The 24,958-nt window shown below is 45.6% G+C and overlaps 1 protein-coding gene across 1 annotated transcript in view; it reads right to left on the bottom strand.

Moving 5' to 3' along the window:
- NOS1 (nitric oxide synthase 1) overlaps positions 1 to 24,958 on the bottom strand; it is an 87,453-nt gene that overhangs the window by 58,952 nt on the left and 3,543 nt on the right. The window contains 1 exon segment of the mRNA XM_057526211.1: positions 14,251 to 14,377. Coding sequence (XP_057382194.1) covers positions 14,251 to 14,377 — 127 coding nt within the window.

Genomic DNA, 24,958 nt, shown 5'->3' on the forward strand with positions numbered 1-24,958 from the left:
GAGTCTCTGATTCCTGAGCTAGGATGTCATTGTCCTACACGGACAACACTCAAACAGCTTGCATTGAATATATTCACTATTAAAACAAACAGCTAACAAAATAACGTGCAGGGCTTCCCTGGTGGCGCAGTGGTTAGGAATCCACCTGCCAATGCAGGGGACACGGGTTCGAGCCCTGGTCCAGGAAGATCCTACATGCTGTGGAGCAAGTAAGCCCGGGCGCCACAACTACTGAGCCTGTGCTCTAGAACCTGTGCTCCGCAACAAGAGAAGCCACCGCAATGAGAAGCCTGCACATCGCAACGAAGAGTAGCCCCCGCTCACTGCAACTAGGGAAAGCCTGCGCGCAGCAATGAAGACCCAACGCAGCCAAAAATAAATAAATAAATATATTTTAAAAAAAATGTGGAAATTCCAGCAGGGCTGAACCCGAACACCCGTCAATATAGGCCCCACTTCCTGGTTCCACCCTGGCTCAGACCACCTACAGCAGCAGGTCATAGAAGGCTGGTCCCTTGACTAAGTGACCTAGGAAGACCCTGGAGGTCACTGAGCAGGTGATGGTCTGGGTGGAGGGATGTGAAACATCAGCAAGATTTGGATTCTACCACCACTGGGAACTGAGGGACTCTGTTCAGTATAAATTCCTGGAAAGCATCCTTTGCTCCCTGTTTGAGGGCAATCCAGGAACCCCTGGTAACTCGAGGAAGTGGGACGGGGGTATTGAACATGCTTTGGGGAAAATCCAACCTGAGTGTCTCACTTTGGTCGTGAGCCAGATCAAGGCAAAGGATACCTGGCCCGATAGAGTTGGGAGCAGAAATGGGTCTAATTGCAACTTATATTATATTAGGGATTTGGGGGCACTTTCCCACAGAGAGAAACTAACCTCAAAACATAAGAGGTTTCTCAAGTGCTTAGAGACAGGCTTAGGGAACGGAGTAATCAACAGGCCCCCCAGGAAGGTACCCTGAATGCAGCCAGTGGAATCTGCTAGAGCCAGCCAGGCGGGCTCTGCGGGGAACATCTGCTCATGAGTCTGCGAAACCGCAACTATCACAGTGTGATAACTGCTGTGTGTGTGTCTGTGTCTGGAGCTTGTCTTGAGAGTGGTTGTTTCTGGAGGTTGAGGCAAATACTCGGGAAAAGATGACGTCTAGGCTCTGAACTCAAGGGCCGTGATCATTTCAATTTCATTTCGAGTGACATTCAGTAAATGCCTATTCTGTGCCTCACCCAGGCTAGGCCACTGCATATCCACTGGTTCATGGACTCCTCATGGTAACCCATTTTTCAGATGAGGAAATGGAGGCTCTGAGAAGTAAACTGACTATCCCCAAATTAACAACTGATAGGCCACAGAGCTGGGCCTGGAATCCAGGCCCTTGAAGTTTCCTTTTTTTCCATCTAGGTCTTATTGCTCCCTGCTCTGTGTATTCCTAGAGCTTGGCCCCAGGAGGTAAATGCCATACACAACATTGATTTGAACGATTGACAAGGATGACGATGTCGTCGTAAAGGGAAAGAGATGCGGCTTTGTCACCAAGACTCAGTGGGTGGTCGCTTTCCCTTTCTGGGCCACAAGGGTGTCATCTGCAAAATGGGGACAGGGCTTCTTGCCCTATCTGCCTCACATTAGCAATATAATCATTAGCAATACATCTTTACCTAAATTAGCAATATGATGCCTAGATCAGCAATATAATAATTAGCCAAATCACAACAACAACCATAATAATAACACTAATGAACTTTTTTGGAGCATTTATTCTGTGCCAGGCCTTGTAGAGTTAAGAGTGGCTCTAGGGCTCCATGGCCTGGGTTCAAGTCCCATCTTGCCCACTTACTAGTCAAGTGACCTTCTTCAAGCTATTCAACCCTTTGGGCCTCAGTTTATTCATCTGTAAAATGGGAACAATAACAGTACTCCATTCGGTTGGGCTGGGGATTAAATGAGACTGTGGATCTAAAGTGCCTGGCACAGTGCCTGCCTCCGCTCAACAAATGTTAGCTTTTATCGTGACAGCAGATGCTATCATTTCATACAGTATCTCATTTCTTCCTCCCCACTGCTCCACGAGCCCATAAGCCACTATGAGCCTCAGTGCAGATGCTAATCAGTTGTCTGACCACGGTCACCAGGAGGAGGAAGCCAAACGTAGGCTGACCCCATAGCTGAGCTCTTGAGCCCAGTGCTGTGCATGAGTCCAGGGATTAGAATGACCACACCCCCTGCAGGGCGGTATCGTTATCAGCGTTACTGTTATTTTTATCCCGACATCATTACGTGCAGTGAGTCAGGGCTGACTTAGAAGATTTCCCTGCAGCATGCTGGGCTGTCGTTGAGAGGCAGAGGGCTGTGCTGGCTTGCCTTCATCCCAGCCTGGCTGGGTCTGGCTGGCCCCTTTTGGTCATCAGCAAAGCCAGCAGCAGCTGGCCGGTTGGGGTGTTTACTCCCAGAGGGGCCCTGGACACCTCTGAAGATTGAGGGCCCATAAGCACTCCCCTTTTGCCTTATAATTTGGAGCTGTGCAGAGAGGCTGGGGTGATGCTGACACTTACCTGGAAATAGGGAAAAGCTTCTCAGCAGATTTTGACATTTTGAAAGCTAGCAAGTCCTATGTCCCCAGGGGTGAGGAAATGCCAGGTTCTTGATGAGGTGGTGGGGATGGGGTGGGGAGGGAGATTTCATAATAAGAATCATCTCTCTGACTACCTTGTTGCCTTTGTCAGTAAGAGGCCCGAGAGAGGGGCAGCGGGCTGAATAAGAAGGAAGAAACCCAAATGGAAATGCCACTTCCCCCAGGCCCAGGACCCCCCTTGCACCCACTAAGGATTGGATGGATGCTTAATTAGTATCTGAAAATAGACGTTCTGCTCCCAAGCAGGGCACGGTTCTACCCCTACCCCTTAGGAAAGCAAATCAGGCAGGGAAGAAAAATAGATGCTTAATAAGAAGGGAAGCAGAGAAGGGCTTGTTTCAAATCCTAAAATTTTGCGGGGAGAATGGACAAACAGCACTTTCTCATGTCCTTAATCTAGGGTAGCATTTCCACTTAGGAGGGTTATTATGTAAGGGGCTTTTAGAAAGTGTCAAAACTCAATATGTGTCTCAGGTGGTATTAGCATCAAAGACAACCTCAGCAATCAAATAATAATCCTTAGCAAGAAAAAGAAACATAGTTTATCAGCCATCGCTGTTCCTTTTAAAACTGTAATGCTTTTCCCCACTTTCTTCTAGGCAAACTCCTACATGATCATCAAAACCCAGATCAAATGTCACCTCTTCCAGTAAACCTTTCCTGATACTGTCTGAGGTATTTATGTTCCCACAGTGTCTTGTGTCCCTCTCTGTTTTAGGATTAATTGCACTATCCATGTGTCTGTCTCCCCATATTCACCCGTGAAGGTCTCAAGGGCAGGGAGGGCGATGCTTGCTCACCTTTGCTTCCACCCCAAGCTGCGCAGGCGGCAGGTATTGGGTGACTATTTTTTGTGTGATGGGTGAACAGATTCATTCCATCCACCAGCCCAGGCCAGATACAATTTGCAAGGGGATGTTAAAGATAAGCATCACAGAGTCATTCACACACTGTGTCCTAGTGACCAGGGACTTGAGTCTCACTGCCTCTACCCATTGCTGACCCAAACTATTAGCAAGAGAAATAACCACTAGGTAAAGACTAACATCTCAGCCTTCTGAGGCTAATTTAAGAGAAGTTGCCTCTATGGCTCGATTTTCCTTGAGTCTGGACAAACAAGAGTATCAAAGAGGATAGGACAGACCACACTATTCCTTCAGGGACCTAACAGTCGTCTGAGTCAGGAAGTTCTTTCTCATGTCTAGCCTGCATCTGCCCTGCTTCACCTGGGCTCTGTTGCCTTTTGCCCAGTCCTTGGGGAAAAGGCAGACCAGCTGCTCCTCCACCAGCTCCTGTCTCTTCGTGGCTCAGGAAGGCAGGTAGTGGCTGGGTCTCTCTTTGTGTTATTAACAATGCTACCCCCTCCACCGATGCCTAAAAAAGCAGCAAATGTGGGTTACAACTGGGAGGAAGGAAGCTGATTGCAGGAGCTCCAGGTAAAGTGGCTTTGAGCAGGTAGAGAAGAGGCTAAGCATAGGAGCTGGTCTTTCAGGTCAGAAAGAAACATGTTGGGTTTTCTGTTAATTTGCTCAGCCTGGGAAACATTTCTGAGCCCTGTGGCTGTGAGGGTGTCTAGCAGGAGGTAGCTGGGCTGTTTCTTTAGCGCTGGGACTCCAATATAACTGAGTGTTTGGGTCTCCAGCTCTTTTCAGCTCTATTTCCGAGAGGCATTTGGAAAATTGAGTCTTAGACAGCAGAGCCTGGATAATCTCACAGGTCAGTGATTTTGAACCTTTTTTAGGTCACAGACTACAGTGAGGACTTGATAAAGGAGTGAGTGTAAATCCAAGCACTGCTGGTCTGTATGTCATGCTTCCAGGAGCTCCCATGTCTAAAACTGTTTGGCCATCTTAAACTCAGGAAGACTGTCTTTTCCCCTTTCTCCAGCACCCTTTCTCCTCCAAGGAAATGGAATTTCCATTTTAGAGGAGGCCTTAAGGCAGGTTCTCAGCACCTCCCCCTGATTGCTATAGACTGAATGTTCATGTCCCCCGCAAATTCATCTGTTGAAACCCAACCTCTATGTGATGGCTTTGGAGGTGGGGCCTTTGGGAGGTGATGAGGTCATGAGGGTGGAGCCCTCATGAATGGAATTAGTGCCCTTATGAAAGAAACCCCAGAGAGGTCCCTTGCCCCTTCTGCCATGTGAGGACACAGCCATAGACGGCTGTCTATCAACCAAGAAGCAGGCCTGCACTAGACGTTGAATCTGCCAGTGCCTTGATCTTGGATTTCTCAGCCTCCAAAACTGTGGGAAATAAATTTCTGTTGTTTATAAGCCACCCAGTCTACGGTATTCTGTTATAGCAGCCCAAATGGACTAAGATACTGATCATTTCGTCATGATGCCTTGCAAAGAAGGTCTCTGGTCCTATTAATCTCCCTGTCCTGTCCCCAGTATTGAACCATACTCCTCTGGCTTGAAGTTCAAGTTTATGTTTTTCAAGCTGTCACTGTCTAACCAATATGGACCCTCTGAAAGGAAATAGCCATAATCGTGCTATCACTCAGATTTCAGCAGGACCTTAAGGGTCTTTCTGGTGGGGTCAAGGCCTCCTGTGCTTCTTCCCTCTACCCCAGATCTCAGGGGTTACTGCAGACCAGCAATCCCAAACTCTGATACATAGAGGGGGCAAGTAGGTAAGGCAAATCAGTAAAGCCAGCTGGGTAATCTCAAGACAGAACACTTGGTTGCATATTAAACACATAAGAATATTCTTCATTCTCACAAACATGAAATCTTTCGCATTTTTCCTGAAATGTGTGAACCTCTTGGTCAATCTCTACCTGCCACTTGTAATAAAGACATGGATACGAAAAGATTTAACTTTCATCCTAACTATTATAAGAAAACCAGCAGCACTAATGTTATGATAAATGACAATGAACAGTTGGCAGTAATGAGAGGGGCACAATAGAGAGTGGTGGGGATTGTGACAAACTGGAGAGCCCACACCCTGTGTAGTGGGGACAGCTGTTACTCAGTCCAGGCAGATTATTGCCCCATAAGAATATAGGCTCAATGTAGTCAGACTGTCCACATTTGTAAGAGAAGTTGTAAATGTGATAATTACATGAAAATTTGAAACATTGGCAATAAACTCAAAGTACAAACATAAATTGTCAATTAGGACAATATAGTACAAACTTAACAAATCATGTCTACAGCCTGGATCTGGCCTGAGGCTACGTCTTTCTGTCCTTTGTCTTGGGAGGGTTTGCATTATGGCAACACCCTTTCCTTTCAGTTAAGAAAGAAAGTGTAAAGAAAATTTAAGCTCTATTTGTTCATTTAATCATTAATGGATAATAATAGTCCTTACACTCACAGTATGGCCTGGATTTTTGAGGACAGCATAATAGAAGGCTACAATTGTGCTTGTCCACCAAACATTCCCAGGTGTCCCTGCAAGAGGGGGCGTGCTTGGCCGGTGGCATCATGGGTCTGACCTACTGTGGAATCCCTGATGTCTTTATCTTCCCGGCCAACCATCAGCAGCTAAAGAAAGCAATTCCCACTGAGGCTCTGGAATGTCTCATCCTCCCCTGTGAAGCTACTTAGAGAGGCTATGAGTCATTGCTTATGTGGGCTAGTGGTGAAAGGTGTTGTCCATAGATTAAACATTGAAAGAAAGAGCTTGGCAACTTGGCCTGTGCCATCCAGGGCTTGGGACAGGTGGAGGGAAGGAAGAGGATGACCTGCTGAGTGGCCATTCCACCCATACTTTGCTCTGGTGCAGGGAAGGGGTGGGAAATTCACATGCCAGGGTTGCTCTGGTCTGGTCTGTTACCTGCCTGGGCAGGTGAGAAAAAGGGTCTGCTAATCTCTAGCCAGATCTAGCCACTCTCACCATATTGACTCAGCTGTTAAAACATTTCTCAGAAAACTGGCAGAGACTGAAGAGTTTGATAACACACCAAGCTGGCGAGGCTGTGGGGAAACAGTCATTCGCCTGCTTAGCAGGTGGGAATGGTGCAACCTCTGTGGTGAGCAGTTTGGCCATTTCTGCCCAAGTCACAAATGTATATGACCTTTGAGTCAACAATTCTGCTACTAGGAATTTATTCTTTTGATAAGCCCACCCATCTGTCAATGAGGTATTTGCACAATGTCATGCATTATAGCAATGTCATGGCAAAATATTGGCAATGGACCATGTGCCCACTTTGGAGGGCTGGCTCAATAAATATGGCAGAGCAATATAATGGAATATTATGCAGCCATGAAAAAAAGAACCAGGACTCTTTACCTACTAATGAGGATTAATCTCCAAGATACGTGGATAAGTGAAAGAACAAGGCACAAAACAATACAGCCATATGTTGGAGATATTGTGGGTTCATTTCCAGACCAATAATAATATAGCAAATACCACAATAAAGTACGTGACACTAATTTTTTGGTTTCCCAGTGCATACAAATGCTATATGTACTATACTACTATACTGTAGCCAACTAAGTGTGCAATAACCTTGTGTCTTAAAAAATGTACATAATTTAAATTAAAAATAATGCTACTGGAAAAATGGCACCAATAGACTTGCTCAGTGCAGGGTTGCCACAAACCTTCAATTTGTAAAAACAAACAAACAAACAAAAAAAACAATGAAACAAGGTCTGCCTGTATGATGTGCTCTCATTTGTGTAAAAACATGTGAAAATAGCTCTCTACACACGGCCCTGGGCTGCCATCTTGGACTGCAGTGTCGTTCGACCCACTTCTGCACACGGCCCGCCTGAGCTGAGGTGCTGGCGGAAGCCATTCCGCACTAGGAACTCCGGTCGGAAGAGCTGGGTGTGAGGCCTCTGCACGTGGCCCCCTGTGAGCAAGTGAAACCCAACTAAGCACAAAGGAAAAAAAAAAAGCCATCTCAGAGCTGAGACTATTTTCAAGGCTACTGTATTTCTCTGTGGAACACTGCCTTTGGGGCAAAACAAGGAAGAAGCAGGTGATTCTAATGTGCAGCACAGAAGGAGAGCCACTGCAGGCCAGCTTCTCCAACTCTGAAGGCACTCCAACCGTGTGGCTGACAGGGTCTTGGTGCTCTGGCCAGGTGTCAGGCCTGAGCCTCTGAGGTAGGAGAGCCGACTTCAGGACATTGGACCACCAGAGACCTCCCGGCCCCACGTAATATCAATCGACAAGAGCTCTCCCAGAGATCTCTGTCTCAACGCTAAGACCCAGCTCCACTCAATGACCAGCAAGCTCCAGTGCTGGGCACCCCATGCCAAACAACTAGCAAGACAGGAACACAACCCCACCCATTAGCAGAGAGGCTGCCTAAAATCATACTAAGGTCACAGACACCCCAAAACACACCACTGGACGCAGTCCTGCCCACCAGAAAGACAAGATACAGCCTCATCCACCAGAACACAGGCACAAGACCCTCTACCAGGAGGCCTACACAACCCACTGAACCAACCTCACCCACTGGGGGCAGACACCAAAAACAACGGGAACTATAAACCTGCAGCCTGTGAAAAGGAGACCCCAAACACAGTGAGTTAAGCAAAATGAGAAGACAGAGAAATACTCAGCAGATGAAGGAGCAAGGTAAAAACCTACCAGACCAAACAAATGAAGAGGAAATAGGCAGTCCACCTGAAAAAGAATTCAGAGTAATGACAGTAAAGATGATCCAAAATCTTGGAAATAGAATGGAGAAAATACAAGAAACATTTAACAAGGATCTAGAAGAACTAAAGAGCAAATGAACAATGATGAACAACACAATAAATGAAATTAAAAATTCTCTAGAAGGAATCAGTAGCAGAATAACTGAGGCAGAAGAATAGATAAGTGACCTGGAAGATAAAATAGTGGAAATAACTACTGCAGAGCAGAATAAAGAAAAAAGAATGAAAAGAATTGAGGACGGTCTCAGAGACCTCTGGGACAACATTAAATGTACCAACATTTGAATTATAGGGGTCCCAGAAGAAGAAGAGAAAAAGAAAGGGACTGAGAAAATATTTGAAGAGATTATAGTGGAAAACTTCCCTAATATGGGAAAGGAAATAGTCAATCAAGTCCAGGAAGTGCAGAGAGTCCCATACAGGATAAAACCAAGGAGAAACACGCCAAGACACATATTAAGCAAATTATCAAAAATTAAATACAAAGAAAAAATATTAAAAGCAGCAAGGGGAAAGCAACAAATAACATACAAGGGAAACCCCATAAGGTTAACAGCTGATCTTTCAGCAGAAACTCTGCAAGCCAGAAGGCAGTGGCAGGACATATTTAAAGTGATGAAAGGGAAGAACCTACAACCAAGATTACTCTACCCAGCAAGGATCTCATTCAGATTTGACAGAGAAATTAAAATCTTTACAGACAAGCAAAAGCTAAGAGAATTCAGCACCACCAAACCAGCTTTACAACAAATGCTTAAGGAACTTCTCTAGGCAGGAAACACAAGAGAAGGAAAAGACCTATAATAACAAACCCAAAACAATTAAGAAAATGGTAATAGGAACATACATATTGATAACTACCTTAAATGTAAATGGATTAAATGCTCCCACCAAAAGACACAGACTGGCTGAATGGATACAAAAACAAGACCTCCCGCATATATTCTGTCTACAAGAGACCCACTTAAGACCTAGGGACACATACAGACTGAAAGTGAGGGGATGGAAAAAGACATTCCATGCAAATGGAAATCAAAAGAAAGCTGGAATAGCAATACTCATATCAGATAAAATAGACTTTAAAATAAAGACTATTACAAGAGACAGAGAAGGACACTACATAATGATCAAGGGATCAATTCAAGAAGAAGATATGACAATTGTAAATATTTATGCACCCAACATAGGAGCACCTCAATACATAAGGCAAACGCTAACAGCCGTATAAGGGGAAATCGACAGTAACACAATAATAGTAGGGGACTTTAACACCCCACTTTCACCAATGGACTGATCAACTAGAATGAAAATAAATAAGGAAACACAAGCTTTAAATGATACATTAAACAAGATGGACTTAATTGACATTTATAGGACATTCCATCCAAAAACAACAGAATACACTTTCTTCTCAAGTGCTCATGGAACGTTCTCCAGGATAGATCATATCTTGGGTCACAAATCAAGCCTTGGTAAATTTAGGAAAACTGAAATCATATCAAGTATCTTTTCCGACCACAACGCTATGAGACTAGATATCAATTACAGGAAAAAAACTGTAAAAAATGCAAACACATGGAGGCTAAACAATATGCTACTAAGTAACCAAGAGATCACTGAAGAAATCAAAGAGGAAATAAAAAAATACCTAGAAACAAATGACAATGAAAACATGACAGCCCAAAACCTATGGGATGCAGCAAAAGCAGTTCTAATAGGGAACTTTATAGCAATACAATCCTACCTCAAGAAACAAGAAAAATCTCAAATAAACAACGTAAGCTTACACCTAAAGCAATTAGATGGAGCAAAGGGAACCCTCTTGCACTGTTGGTGGGAATGTAAATTGATACAGCCACTATGGAGAACAGTATGGAGGTTCCTTAAAAAACTAAAAATAGAACTACCATGACACAGCAATCCCACTACTGGGCATATACCCTGAGAAAACCATAATTCAAAAAGAGTCATGTACCACAATGTTCTTTGCAGCTCTATTTACAATAGCCAGGACATGGAAGCAACCTAAGTGTCCATCGACAGATGAATGGATAAAGATGTGGCACATATATACAATGGAATATTACTCAGCCATAAAAAGAAATGAAATTGAGTTATTTGTAGTGAGGTGGATGGACCTAGACAGTGTCATACAGAGTGAAGTAAGTCAGAAAGAGAAAAACAAATACCGTATGCTAACACATACATATAGAATCTAAAAAAAAAAAAAAAAAAAAAGGTTCTGAAGAACGTAGGGGCAGGACAGGAATAGAGACTCAGATGTAGAGAGTGGACATGAGGACACGGGGAAGGGGAAGGGTAAGCTGGGACGAAGTGAGAGAGTGGCATGGACATATATACACTACCAAATGTAAAATAGATAGCTAGTGGGAAGCAGCCACATAGCATAGGGAGATCAACTCAGTGCTTTGTGACCACATAGAGGGATGGGATAGGGAGGGTGGGAGTGAGGCACAAGAGGGAGGAGATATGGGGATATATGTATACATATAGGTGATTCACTTTGTTATACAGCAGAAAATAACACACCACTGTAAAGCAATTATACTCCAATAAAGATGTTAAAAAAAAAAAGCAATGAGAGAAAGAAGAACAAAAAGCCCACAAAGTTAGCAGAAGGAAAGAAATCATAAAGATCTGATCAGAAATAAATGAAAAACGATAAGGAACCAAGAAGGCGGAGTAGAAGGACGTGCTCTCACTCCCTCTTGTGAGAATGCCAGAGTCACGGCTAGCTGCTGGACAGTCATTGATAGGAAGACACTGGAGCTCACCAGAAAGGGTACCCCACATCCAAAGACAAAGGAGAAGCCACAATGAGATGGTAGGAGGGGCACAATCACAGTAAAATCAAATCCCATAACTGCTGGGTGGGTGACTCACAGACTGGAGAACACTTATACCACAGAAGTCCACCCACTGGAGTGAAGGTTCTGAGCCCCACATCAGATCCTCAACAAAATACTAGCAAACAGAATCCAACAACACATTAAAAGGATCATGCACCATGATCAAGTGGGATTTATCCCAGGGATGCAAGGATTCTTCAATATATGCAAATCAATCAATGTGATACACCATATTAACAAATGGAAGAAGAAAAACCATATGATCATCTCAATAGCTGCAGAAAAAGCTTTTGACAAAATTCAACACCCATTTATGATAAAAACTCTCCAGAAAGTGGGCATAGAGGGAACCTACCTCAACATAATAAAGGCCATATATGACAAACCCACAGCAAACATCATTCTCAATGGTGAAAAACTGAAAGCATTTCCTCTAAGATCAGGAACAAGATAAGGATGTCCACTCTCACCACTATTATTCAACATAGTTTTGGAAGTCCTAGCCATGGCAATCAGAGAAGAAAAAGACATAAAAGGAATCCACATTGGAAAAGAAGAAGTAAAACTGTCACTGTTTACAGATGACATGATACTATACATAGAGAATCCTAAAAATGCCACCAGAAAACTACTAGAGCTAATCAATGAATTTGGTAAAGTTGCAGGATACAAAATTAATGCATAGAAATCTCTTGCATTCCTATACACTAATGATGAAAAGTCTGAAAGAGAAATTAAGGAAACACTCCCATTTACCATTGCAACAACAAGAATAAAATACCTAGGAATAAACCTACCTAGGGAGACAAAAGAGCTGTATGCAGAAAACTATAAGACACTGATGAAAGAAATTAAAGATGACACCAACAGATGGAGAGATATACCATGTTCTTGGATTGGAAGAATCAATATTGTGAAAATGAGTATACTACCCAAAGCAATCTACAGATTCAATGCAATCCCTATCAAATTACCAATGGCATTTTTTACAGAACTAGAACAAAAAATCTTAAAATTTGTATGGAGACACAAAAGACCTGAATAGCCAAAGCAGTCTTGAGGGAAAAAAACGGAGCTGGAGGAATCAGACTCCCTGACTTCAGACTATACTACAAAGCTACAGTAACCAAGACAATATGGTACTGGCACAAAAACAGAAACACAGATCAATGGAACAAGATAGAAAGCCCAGAGATAAACCCACGCACCTATGGTCAACTAATCTATGACAAAGGAGGCAAGGATATACAATGGAGAAAAGACAGTCTCTTCAATAAGTGGTGCTGGGAAAACTGGACAGCTACACGTAAAAGAATAAAATTAGAACACTCCCTAACACCAAACACAAAAATAAACTCAAAATGGATTAGAGACCTAAATGTAAGACCGGACACTATAAAACTCTTAGAGGAAAACATAGGCAGAACACTCTATGACATAAATTATAGCAATATCCTTTTTGACCTACCTCCTAGAGAAATGGAAATAAAAACAAAAATAAACAAATGGGACCTAATGAAACTTAAAAGCTTTTGCACAGCAAAGGAAACCATAAACAAGAAGAAAAGACAACCCTCAGAATGGTAGAAAATATTTGCAAATGAAGCAACTGACAAAGGATTAATCTCCAAAATATACAAGCAGCTCATGCAGCTCAATATCAAAAAAACAAACAACCCAATCCAAAAATGGGCAGAAGACCTAAATAGACGTTTCTCCTAAGAAGATATTCAGATTGCCAACAAACACATGAAAGGATGCTCAACATCACTAATCATTAGAGAAATGCAAATCAAAACTACAATGAGGTATCACCTCATACTGGTCAGAATGGCCATCATCCAAAATCCAGAAACAATAAATGCTGGAGAGGGTGTGGAGAAAAGTGAACCCTCTTGCACTGTTGGTGGGAATGTAAATTGATACAGCCACTACGGAGAACACTATGGAGGTTCCTTAAAAAACTAAAAATAGAACTACCATGATGCAGCAATCCCAGTACTGGGCATATACCCTGAGAAAACCATAATTCAAAAAGAGTCATGTACCACAATGTTCATTGCAGCTCTATTTACAATAGCCAGGACATGGAAGCAACCTAAGTGTCCATCCACAGATGAATGGATAAAGAAGATGTGGCACATATATACAATGGAATATTACTCAGCCATAAAAAGAAACGAAATGGAGTTATTTGTAGTGAGGTGGATGGACCTAGAGTCTGTCATACAGAGTGAAGTAAGTCAGAAAGAGAAAAACAAATACCGTATGCTAACACATATATATGGAATCTAAATAAAAAAAAAAAGGTTCTGAAGAACTTAGGGGCAGGACAGGAATAAAGACACAGACGTACAGACGTACAGACATAGAGAATGGACTTGAGGACACGGGGCGGGGGAAGGGTAAGCTGAGACGAAGTGAGAGAGTGGCACTGACATATATACACTTCCAAATGTAAAATAGATAGCTAGTGGGAAGCTGCCGCATAGCACAGGGAGATCAGTTCGGTGCTTTGTGACCAGCTAGAGGGGTGGGATAGGGAGGGTGGGAGGGAGATGCAAGAGGGAGGGGATATGGGGATACAGGTATACCTATAGCTGATTCACTTTGTTATACAGCAACAACTAACACAACAATGTAAAGCAATTATACTCCAATAAAGATGTTAAAAAGAAGTGAAAATAATGTTTGTGTATTTGTTTGTCTATACATAAAATATTGCTACAAGGACCCCTAAAATGATGATCGATGAACGCTGCTCGCCTCTGGGGAGGGAAACTGTGTGGCTGGGAAGACGGGAGAGAGAAAAAGTTTTTACCATGTGTCTTTTATATCTTTTAAATTTAGAACCATGTGAATGTCTTTCCTGGTAGAAACAGAAGGAAAATTTGAAAACTAGCAAGCTCTCAAAGTAAACTCAACCATATCAAAGCCAAAATCCATCGCCCAGGATAAGCACTCCCGGCCTCAGGTCCCCACCCCAGCTATCCAGCTACACTGGCTGGTTTCCTCCCCCACGTGGTTTGGGATTTGTCTCCCCAAGAGGATTCAGGGAGCCGTGGAGCGTGGGTGCCAGGCTGGCACCACCACTTACCTGCTCCTTCTCTGAATACGGGTTGTTGAGGACGACTGGCATGTTGCCCTTCCCCCACAGGTCATTGAAGACTCGGTCGTTCTCCACACCGAGGGGCAGCGGTTTGTGTGATTTGCCATCCAGATCTCTGAAAGGCAAGGCAGGGGACGTGAGGAAGACACAATGTCTGGAGTGACAGGCTGGTCAGCCTGCTCTGAAAGTCCTGAGTCAGTGCAGAACCTTCAGGGCTCACCCACCTGACTCTACGCGGAGACGGGGAGCTTTGGACCTGCAGACTGCCGCTTCGTAGGATCAAGCGTGAAGGTGAGCTCATCCAACTTGGCACTGATGGCTGGCACATACCCATTTTGTGGACATCGTTTTAGGATGACCACGACATAGATTTTGTTCTTCCCTCCCTCTTCCCTCATTCCCTCATCTAGGAACACAGGGAGCCCTTCTCCTAGCAGAATCCTATGAAGAACCCCTGGGCAGCTTAACATCCCTGAAACTTAATGATAGAAGACACAGGAAGCAAGAGGGATAGAGTTGGAAACCAGTCCTGCGGGCCAAGGTGATGAGTCATACAAACGCCATCTAGAGCATTGATCACAAGACTAGTGATACCAGCCCAGGATCAACAGGAATGATTCTGAAAATAAGGGGAACATAGCAACAGAAATAATAATACTATTAATAATGACAGCGTTTATTAAATACTTACTATGTGTCAAGCACTTTTCATATGTTTTAGTGAATTTAGTCCTTGGGACAACCGTATGAGGTAGGTATGAATGGTAATCACTATTTTACAGATGGCATAAGTGAGACAGAAGCTAAGTCGCTCAAGGTCACAGTATTCCAGCCTACTCCCCACATTTATTCTGAAGTGGAGGCTCTTACTATACTAATACCATCACTAATCACCATCGTCACCACCACCGTCACCATCACCACCATCATCCTTATGACTGTCATCACCAGCACCATCGTAATCACCACCATCCAACTTCTCCCTATCAGCATAACCCTGTCACCATAGCCATCACCACCATCCCCATCAGCACCAGTATCATTAGCCTCATCATCACCAACGCTATTGCCAAAATCATTCTCATCCTTCTCATCAACATCACCTTCATCAAATCAGAATCTTCATCATCCTCATCATCCTCTTACATCATCACCATCATCATCATCTTCATTACCACCATCATCTTCCTTACAATTGTTATCAGATGAGGAAACTGAGGCTCAGAGAGTTTAAATCACTAGCCTAAGTCTCACAGCTAGGGATGATGGAGTTGGGATTCAAACCCAGGCTTGTTCCTGACTCTGGAGGTTGACTTCTTAACAATGAAGCTTTCCTGGCTCTCTGCCCTTGAACTCTGATAGGTTCAAGAAGAGGCTGTCTTGGCTAGATTCCACAGGCTGACCATCCTCAGAGATGGAGAGAAGTCATGGCTGAAATGGGACTGACTTTGCATCAAAACCTAGACCTCCCAATCAGTCCTGCCTCATCTCTGTTCTCCTGCCCTCTGAGCACTGCCCTCCTGCTTCCTAACGATCTGCCTCTTTTTAACCCTCCCATCCAGTTTCACTCTATGGTATCTGTCTGTTCCCCAGCTTTGGGTGATGTGGCTTGCTCCGTGGTCCATCTCAGTTTTGGTCCCAGGTGTCGAGGTTGGCCGTATCCAGACTTCTGTTCTATGTTCCCAGCTTTGGGGACTCCTGGTCCTGGCTTCATAATCTCCTCCAAACCCCAATCTGGTGCTGACAGTTATTTGGGATGAATCAGAAGCCAGGGCCCAAGCTCTGAGTACAAGGCCGTAAGTGGCCCCTCTGGCTGCTCACAAGGAGGGGGGGCTAACCAGAACCCCCTCCTTGCTTTGTTTCACAGCATTCTGGTGGCCCACGTCAAAGCCACTTCTGCTCCCTTGCTTGGAGAGGTCTGCAATTGTCAGAGGGAACATTCTGTTTTACCCTCTTTAAAATGTCACCAAAACACACCAGGAGTGGTTCTTGATTACAGACATTTCCCAAGTCAATGGTTTACCTACATGGTGATAAACAGAGGAATTGTCTGCTGAGATGGCTGCTCTAAATGTCACTCCAGTCCCTCTCAGCTCTAAAACTCCTGATCCCAGGATATCACATGACCATAAATGGGGATTCAGCAGAGAAGAGAAGAGGTTAGTACTGTTTGAGTGTCCGTAATGTAGCAGGTGCCAGCACAGAAGTTATTTCATTTAATCTCAACAGATATTAAAAGCCCTATTTTACAGATGTAAAAACTGAGCTCAGAGAGGTTATGTAAATTTCCCAAGGTCCAGCAGTAAGCACACAGCAGAGCTGGAATTTGAAACTAGGTCTAACTGATGCTCGGCTCAGATCCTTCTTTTTTTTTTAAACAGAGACAGGAAAAAAGAATCAGGATGCTTACGCTAAGCCAGAGGCGAAAGAGCAAGGAATCCAACATCTCTCACTGAATGAGGTCAGTTTACAAAAATTACAGGGTTAAAATTACCTAGGCAACTCTGAAACCGCTCACATGGCTTGTCTTGTGTGAATTTGCAGGGAGAATTACTTTTATCAACCTTTTTTTTTTTTTTAAAGCCTTTAACACCTTTGTTGAAATAATGCATTTGAAGTGTTCTGTCAACACAAACTTATTTAAGAGTCCTACGATGAGCAGGGGAAGAATATTTTTAACATGGGACCATAGGGAACATACATTAGCGCCTGACGTGGAGCTATTTTGCTTCCTGCACCCGGGGACAAAAGCAGAAGTAGAGTTAGGTACATTCTCAGCTCCCACCCCCACCCCAAGTCTGTCAGTGATAACCAGGTCTGAGGGGAATGAATATGTGGTTTATGGCCATGAATTTGTTCAGCCTGGGAGGTATCTTCTTGCTGGGTTCGTATGGGCCGTTCAGCCTACTGGTTAAGACATGGGCTGTGGATTGGGTAGAGCTGGGTTCAACTCTTAGCTTTGCTGGTCATAAGCTGTGTGACTTTGGATATTTTCGATACTTAACCTTTCTAATTCTCAGTATACTCATCTCCAAAATAGGGTTAATAATAATACCCAGTTCACGGGGTTACTGCAATGGTTAAATGAGGTAAAGCTTATGGCGCTTAGCCTGTGGCATCTGCTATTGCTTTGACTACTAATTTGCTTACACGCTGATCAGACAGAAACAGAGAAAGGAAAATGCTAGTTCTTTATAAAACAGTCAAGTTTCCTCTAAGCCATCATGGTCTAGGAGAACTTCCTGAGTCAATGGAAACATTCTGTGTCTGCCTGTGTTGTCGGTTTTTTAGCCTCGGCCCACATGAGGCAACTGAATACTTGAAATGTGCCTATTGTCACTGAGGAATGGCATTTTTAATTTTATTTCACTTTATAGCTAGCGGCATAGCATTGGGCAGTGCTGGCCGAAGGCTTAATGTCTCTAAAGACTGAAGGCATGTAAGGCTTCCACCTGAGAAAGGGGCGTCTTCCCTGGGGGGTTATGGGGGCCCAGGCAGGATGTCTGTACTCAGACCTTTCTTTTTTTTTAATTGAAGTATAGTTAATTTACAATGTTGTGTTAGTTTCAAGTGTACAGCAAAGGGATTCAGTTATACATACATATATTCTTTTTCGGATTCCTTTCCATTATAGGTTGTTACAAGATATTGAGTATAGTTCCCTGTGCTATATAGCAGGACCTTGTTTTTTACCTATTTTATATATAGTAGTGTGTATATGTTAATCCCAAACTCTTAATTTATCTCCCCTCTCCCACTGTCCCCTTTGGTAGCCATAAGTTTTTTTTCTATGTCTGTGAGTCTATTTCTGGTTTGTAAATAAGTTCATTTGTATCATTTTTTTAGATTCCACATATAAGTGATATCATATGATATGTGTCTTTCTCTGTCTGACTTAACTTCACTTAGTATGATAATCTCTAGGTCCATCCATGTTGCTGCAAATGGCACTATTTCATTCTTTTTTTATGGCTCAGTAATATTCCATTGAGTTACCGCATATCATGTCTTGTTCACAGAGCCCAGAAATTTGGGAATTCTCTGCTTCCTTTCTAGACTCACACCTCCCATCACTCTTAGCCCTGATCTCCACTCTCCTCTCTTCCCAACGAGCACACTATGTCCACCCCTACATTTATCCTTGCCCTCCCCAGGAGGCCCTTTCATTTCCCTCTGCTGCGAGCCAACTCCTATTCACCCTTCAAGGCCCATTTCACATGCCACCTCTCCTGGGGGTTACACAAGGTCATGCTTGTAAAATGCCTAGTACATAGTCAGCACTAACCAAACATGAACTAAATTTATCTTTATTTACAGCTAAGGAAATTGAAGCCCAGAGAGATTAAGTAACTTGTCGAGATCACACCACCAGTGAGAAGTGGAGGAAGCTTGGAAATCAAATGTCTCCTCCTCGCTGTTCCCCCAGCTGAGACTCACTGTGAACAGGGCCTATGGGGAAGGGGAGCCGTTTGACTGGACCTCACACTCGTGAAGAACCTCAAATCTAGATCGCAAATATCCCCCCCAAATGAGGTAGAGGTGGTGAATGTATTTATCAGCTAAATGCAATTTTGGTAACTCCAACGTATCATTGCTTCATTTAAGTAAACGCCCTGGGAGCCCACAGATGGAAGTGGATGGGGCCTGGCTTGACTTCTGAGAAGCCTGGATGGTGGCTCTCCTTTGCCAGTACTCTCGAGGCTCCGTCCTGCCCAGCTGCCTGAGGGGTCTTGATTTAGATCAGGGTTTCTCAGCCTGGAGCTCTTGATATTTGGGGTCTGATAATTCTCTGCGGTGAGGGCTGTCCTGTGCATTGTAGGATGTTTAGCAGTATCCCTGGTCTCTCCCCACTAGATACCAGTAACATCCCCCATCACCCCACCACCAGTTGTGACATCCAAAAATGTCTAGACATTGCCCAATGTCCCCGTGGGCAGGGGGAGAAATATACTCCTCCCTGTTGAGAAGCACAGCTTAGTTGCAGCCGAGGACCCCAATCCCATGCTTCCCAGCTCCTTCCATCCTTGCTCCACGCCCACCCAAGGGTCTATGAGGATTTATTTACAGTTGTCCCTTGTTTCCAGATGGGACTGAGGAACCTGCCTTCACTAAGTGGCTGCCACGTACTCTCAGTGTCCTTATCCCCCTGGAAAGGCCACCCTCCAGTGGACTTGGCAATCTGGTAGACCAGCGAGGCCAGACCCATCATGTGGTCATGTCTGGTGGTTCTCAAACTTCAGGGTGCATCAGAATCCATTGAAGGGCTTGTTAAAATTCCCCTGAGCCCACCCTCTGGAGAGTCTGAAATAGTGGGAAGCCTGAAATCTGCATTGTCAAAAGCACCCCACATCGGCCACGGATACCCTTGAAGACCCGTTTCTCTTGGAGAGCTCTGAGCTAGACTCTTGTAGTGAGCCGCAAGGTCCCCTCCTGGTTAGAAATGTCACCCTCCCCCCAGCTCCTCTGCTGCCCCCCTTACCCTCCCCCCATAGGATCAGGTAGGATGCCCGCCCTCCTACCTGGTGAGCATTTTCTCTGCTCTTTGGCAAGGACTAAACTAAAGCCCTTTTCTTCCACTTGACTACCTGGATCATCATACTCAAGCCAAGAGTCGGTCTAGCATCTCTAAACCTTCTGAGGACCTTTGCCAGATCCTTCCAACCGAGGCTCCCCTGATCTCTCATGCAGGGGGGATGGGGGTCCCGGGCCTGACTCCACAGGGAGTTTGCACGTATGCCGGTCGGCCCAGTGCTGACCACTAACCCACCCCGAGGACGCAGGATGGGGAGCAGGTGGGCCCAGTCTGTGTGCAGGGCGCAGCCTGGAGGTAGCAGGCGAGGAGGCCGCCAAGGAGCAGCCGGCCCTGGCAGGAAGCCCTGCCCGCATCTCTCGGCAGACACCGCACTCTCCCCGAGCCCCCTTCTCGCCCTCCACACTCCAAAGGCCTTTGGCTTCCGCCTCTACCTGGTTGCGGATGATGGGAGCTGAGCTGAAGCTGGAAGACTTGGGGGTGGTGGACGTGGGTGTGGGGTCGCTGTGCAGCTTTCCTGCTAGATTTCATCCCGCCGGAGTGGGGGGAAGTTCTTGATAAAGAGAAAAGTATGCTCTTCAGAGCGGGAATTCCATGGCAAGTGCTGTAGCTGAGAAGTGAGGCGAGGGCCTCTGAGCTCAGGAACAACCATGACTCTCATTCCTAACGTCACCAAAGCTGGGCAGGGACTTCCCCAGTGGCGCAGTGGTTAAGAATCCGCCTGCCAATGCAGGGGACACGGGTTCAAACCCTGGTCAGGGAAGATCCCACATGCCGCAGAGCAACTAAACCCGAGCACCACAACTACTGAGCCTGCGCTCTAGAGCCCGCGAGCCACAACTACTGAAGCCCGTGTGCCTAGAGCCCGTGCTCTGCAACAAGAGAAGCCACTGCAATGAAGAAAAAAAAAAAAAAAAAAAAAGCGGGGCAGGATTCTCCAGCTCGTGTCTATAGGCTCCAGGCTGGGGGGCTGGGGCTGAGTTTGGACCCCAGCTCCCATGGCTGATTGCCTCGCCAGGATGTGGGCTTCTTGCTAACAGTTCTTCTGATCTATTTTTTGAGAGGCTCGAAATCGGTTTTAATGTAAAACCTCTTGATTTATCTATTTTGCCACAAATTCACTTTTTCAGTAAACTCTGCAGGCCAGATAAAACTCATGGGAGATCTACTCATGACCTTCAACCCCCAGTATGTGACCTCTGACCTAAAGGGATGTCGCAGTTCCTCCTCCTGGAGTGATGTTCCAGAGAGGTCGAAGGCAGCAGTAAACCTTCCGGGTATGGCTTCACAGGAGGTGGACCGGTCAGATACTTGGCCTGCAATAAGCATGGCTACCGCTGACCTTCAGGAAGAACCTGAACGGTTGTTCTGGAAGGAATCTTAGGGCTCATCTTGTGCATGCACCATTTTTACCGATGGAGGAACTAAGTTAGGCCCAGAGAGGTCAAGGGGTTTTCCTGAAATACGTAGCTGGTGAGCGGCAAAGGGGGCGGGGTGGGGGATGGCGGCGGGTGGATCTAGAAGCAAGGCCACTGAACCCAGTCCAGTGAGACGTGATGGTGATGGTGACGGGGACAGCTATCGGCCTGTCCCGGGCCTGGCCACGGCATTGCTCGGGGAGGGGGCTTGGCGGGTGAACACGGTAGGCTGAGTAACAGCCTCCAAAGATAGCCAGTCCTAGTCTCTGGAACCCATATATGTTACCTTGTGTGGACAAAGCATCTTTGCAGCTGTGCTTAAATTAAGGATCTTGAAAATAGAAAGATTATCCTGGATTATCTGGTTGGGCCCAAAAAGTTGTTACAACTATCTTTATAAGAAGGAAGCAGAGGGAGATTTGACCACAGAAGAGGAAGGCCACGTGACCATGGAGCAAAATGGTAGGTGTGCTGCTGGCTTTGAAGATGGTGGAAGGGGCCATAAGCCAAGGGATGCAAGGGATGCAGCTCTAGAACCTGGGAAAGGCCAGGAAACAGCATCTCCTCTAGAGCCTCCAGACTTAAGACCTCCAGAGTGTAAGATGTGTTGTTTTAAGGCACCAAGTTTGTGGTCATTTGTTACAGTAGCCACAGGAACGATGGCTGATACAATGAGTGGGTGGTGACAGGGACGGGGATGGCACGGTGGTGGGATGGTTGATGGCCCCTGCCCAGGTGTCCAACCTCACTGCCTACCACTCTCCTCCTATTGGCTGAACTCAAGCCCCACAGGCCTCCTTTCAGTTCCTTGAACATATCAACCTCATCCCTGCCTCAGGACCTTTGCTCCTGCTGTACCCTCTGCCAGGAACACACTTCCCTAGATTTCACACGGTTCACACCTTCTGGCCTCGGTATAAATGCCTTCAGAGAAGCCTTCCCTGACCTTCCGATCTAATGTGCTACCCAACCCCAAGCCACTTCTCTTGAAGTCAATGTATTATTTCCTTCACATCATGTATCACTATCTAAAATGATTGCATGTGTCTATTTGTTTATTATTCATTTCTTGCCTATGATATGACTCTACAACGGATCCTCAGTGGATCCCCAGCTCTTAGGACAGTATCTGAGGCAGAAGAGATGCTCCAGAAATATGCAGCGACTGAAAGATGGAGAGAAGCCCTCCGGTTACATGCAATTTGAGGTGGGTGGGCTTGTTTCCATAGCTCTGCCGCAGAATGAGGGTCTGGGTGCCCACTGGACCAGGTGGCAGGGATGTAGATGGGAGGAGGGCACAGAGCAAGAGCAATAACTGCTATAAATAGGACCTCTGTCCCCACCCAGGAAAGGATGGACTGGGGAAGCCACTCACACTCGAACGTTCAGGGTGAGAATGAAAAGCTGAACCCAGATTCAGCGTGATGACAAAGTTAACCGGAGTCAATTCCTTAGTTGAAAAATGCCACCAGAGTGATTCAAAGCCATGAGGCATGTCAAGTGCAGCCTAGGAGGAGATTCTCTAATGCAGACAGTCCTGGAATCAATGCTGTCAATGGTTGGTCTGAGATCAGTTCTCCAGGGGGGGCTGTCTTTAGTAGATGACAACCTCAGGGCCTCGGTTTCCCCTTCAGACTGAGAAAATATTCTGATGTCCTCAGAAATTTGATGGCTAGTGGTCAAGGGCACTGTGGCCAACAGTGCAATCTACAAAGTTAGTAGAGGTCAAGAGCATGGGTTTAGGGTCGAGTTCCGGCTTTGCCATGGGCTGGCTGTGTGACCTGGCACAAGTGACTGCACCTCTCTGAGCCTTGGTGTCCTTATCAGGAAAACGGGGTGCTATGCAGAGAAAGTGAAGTACTTGATGTAAAGACCGTAGCCTGGGGCCAGGCCCACCTGGAGTGCTCAGCAGAGGCTGACCAACATGACGATGATAAAACTCAGGCTTGTCATAGAAGGAGGCCACCTCCCCCAACTAAGCTGATTCTCTAGGGTTGAAATTGACTTCCATCCCTCCAGCCACATTCTCTTGTCTGGTTTCTCTCTCACTGTGAGACGTAGAACCTGGATAGAACCCTGTGGCCAGTGCTGTGTGACCCTGGGCAAGTTGCTTCACCTCTCTGAGATTTAGTTCCTTCTTATATAAACGGGGGCTAAAACTACAGGTGCTACTTAGGGAGCTGAATTCATGCAAGCTCTGAAGAGCTGACTGTTGCGAAGGTACTCTTGTAAGTAACCAAGGGCCCTGTGAGTGGATGAGAAGTTATCAGAGCGCAGGGCGAGGCTCACCAGCTAGTCCAGATGGATGCTGGACCGGAGACCTTGGCCTCTTTAGAACCCTCCTTCAGGGCAGCAAGCTGAGCAACCTGGATATCCTCTGACATGCAGCATTTTAAAGTGACCGCTCCCAAGTACAGAAGGTCCCCAAATCACCACCTTCCTTCCTGACCATCCCTCACCTGCTGCCGCCGCCTGCCAGGGCCAACTCCCCCTGGGATGAAGGGATGAGACTCTGTCTAAAGTAAATATCACTTCTCTCCATAAATAAGGGCCAGCACACCAAACAACAGGACTAGGGGTGCCCCATGAGGGAAAGGGATTAGACAGAGCAGGGAAATAAGTCCACAGCCAAGAGGAAAGGACGGAGGAAGAAAAGGAGGCCAAGAGGTCAGAAGAGTCAAGGTCGCTGCTGAGAACCAGTGATGGCCCAGCCTCTGCTCGGACCCAGAAGCCACGGACACTGAGTGTGACCTAGATGTGGGGCTCTGGGCCTGGCAGGCAGCTGGCCTCATTGTCATCTAACATCTGGGATGCCAGTCTGACCCCACCCCAAAAAGCAGCCTGGATGGAGAGGCCCCTGGGAGGACGAGTCATTTCCAGGCAGCCCTGTGCTCCAAGGGGCTTGAATCCTCCCAGGCCAGCAGCCCCAAGAGGGGCCCTGAAGAACATGCTGCCTCTGAGTTGCATTTCCTGACTTGGGACACCGATTCGTAACGAGACACTTATCTCATCCGTGAGCAGACAGTTTGGCAATTTGTGGGAACGCTTTTGTGGTTGTTACAGTGATGGCAAATGCTCCTGGCATCACAGCGGGAGGGAGGTGGCATGGGGGGGTGGTGAGGGACCTCCTGCAATACCAGCGACAAACCCACTCAAGGAAGAAGGATCCAGACTGCCACACAAATGTTGGACATCCACTTAGATAAAAAAGCATGCTTAAATTTCTCAGCCAAGATCTCAATTTGGGCTTATGTATAAATTTGGCTTTAAATTATACTGAACTTGCCATGTGCAACTGTTGGGTAAATCAAAGAAAGACAGAACATCGTTTTATCAGGAATCATTCACCATTTTGGAAAATCACATCACCAAGGTGACTGCAGGTGGCATTTGAGTTGCCAACACAACACACCTGTGTCAATCTGCATTTGACGCCATCGTCTATTGCAGCAAGTCTATCTTTAGGTGCAAACATGTGACGTTCCGGTGGAGCCATGCCTGTGCACTGATATATTAAATTATAGGCTCTTTTATTATAAATTACTTTTATGCTCTATCTCCTTTATTTTATAGTTAGGGCGTTATATTGATTTACAAAATGTAAAGTGTGGGTAGGTTTTATGCTCCATGAATGAGCTTCTGGTTAGTGAAGGGGACATTTTAAAATATTTGTTAAAAAAAAGGAGGGGAGCTTCGCATCTAGCCATTGAGCTGGGGGAACACATGCTATTACACAACCTTACTCAAC

This window comes from Balaenoptera acutorostrata, chromosome 13 (genome assembly GCF_949987535.1).
Source record: "Balaenoptera acutorostrata chromosome 13, mBalAcu1.1, whole genome shotgun sequence".
Lineage (NCBI taxonomy): Eukaryota > Metazoa > Chordata > Mammalia > Artiodactyla > Balaenopteridae > Balaenoptera > Balaenoptera acutorostrata.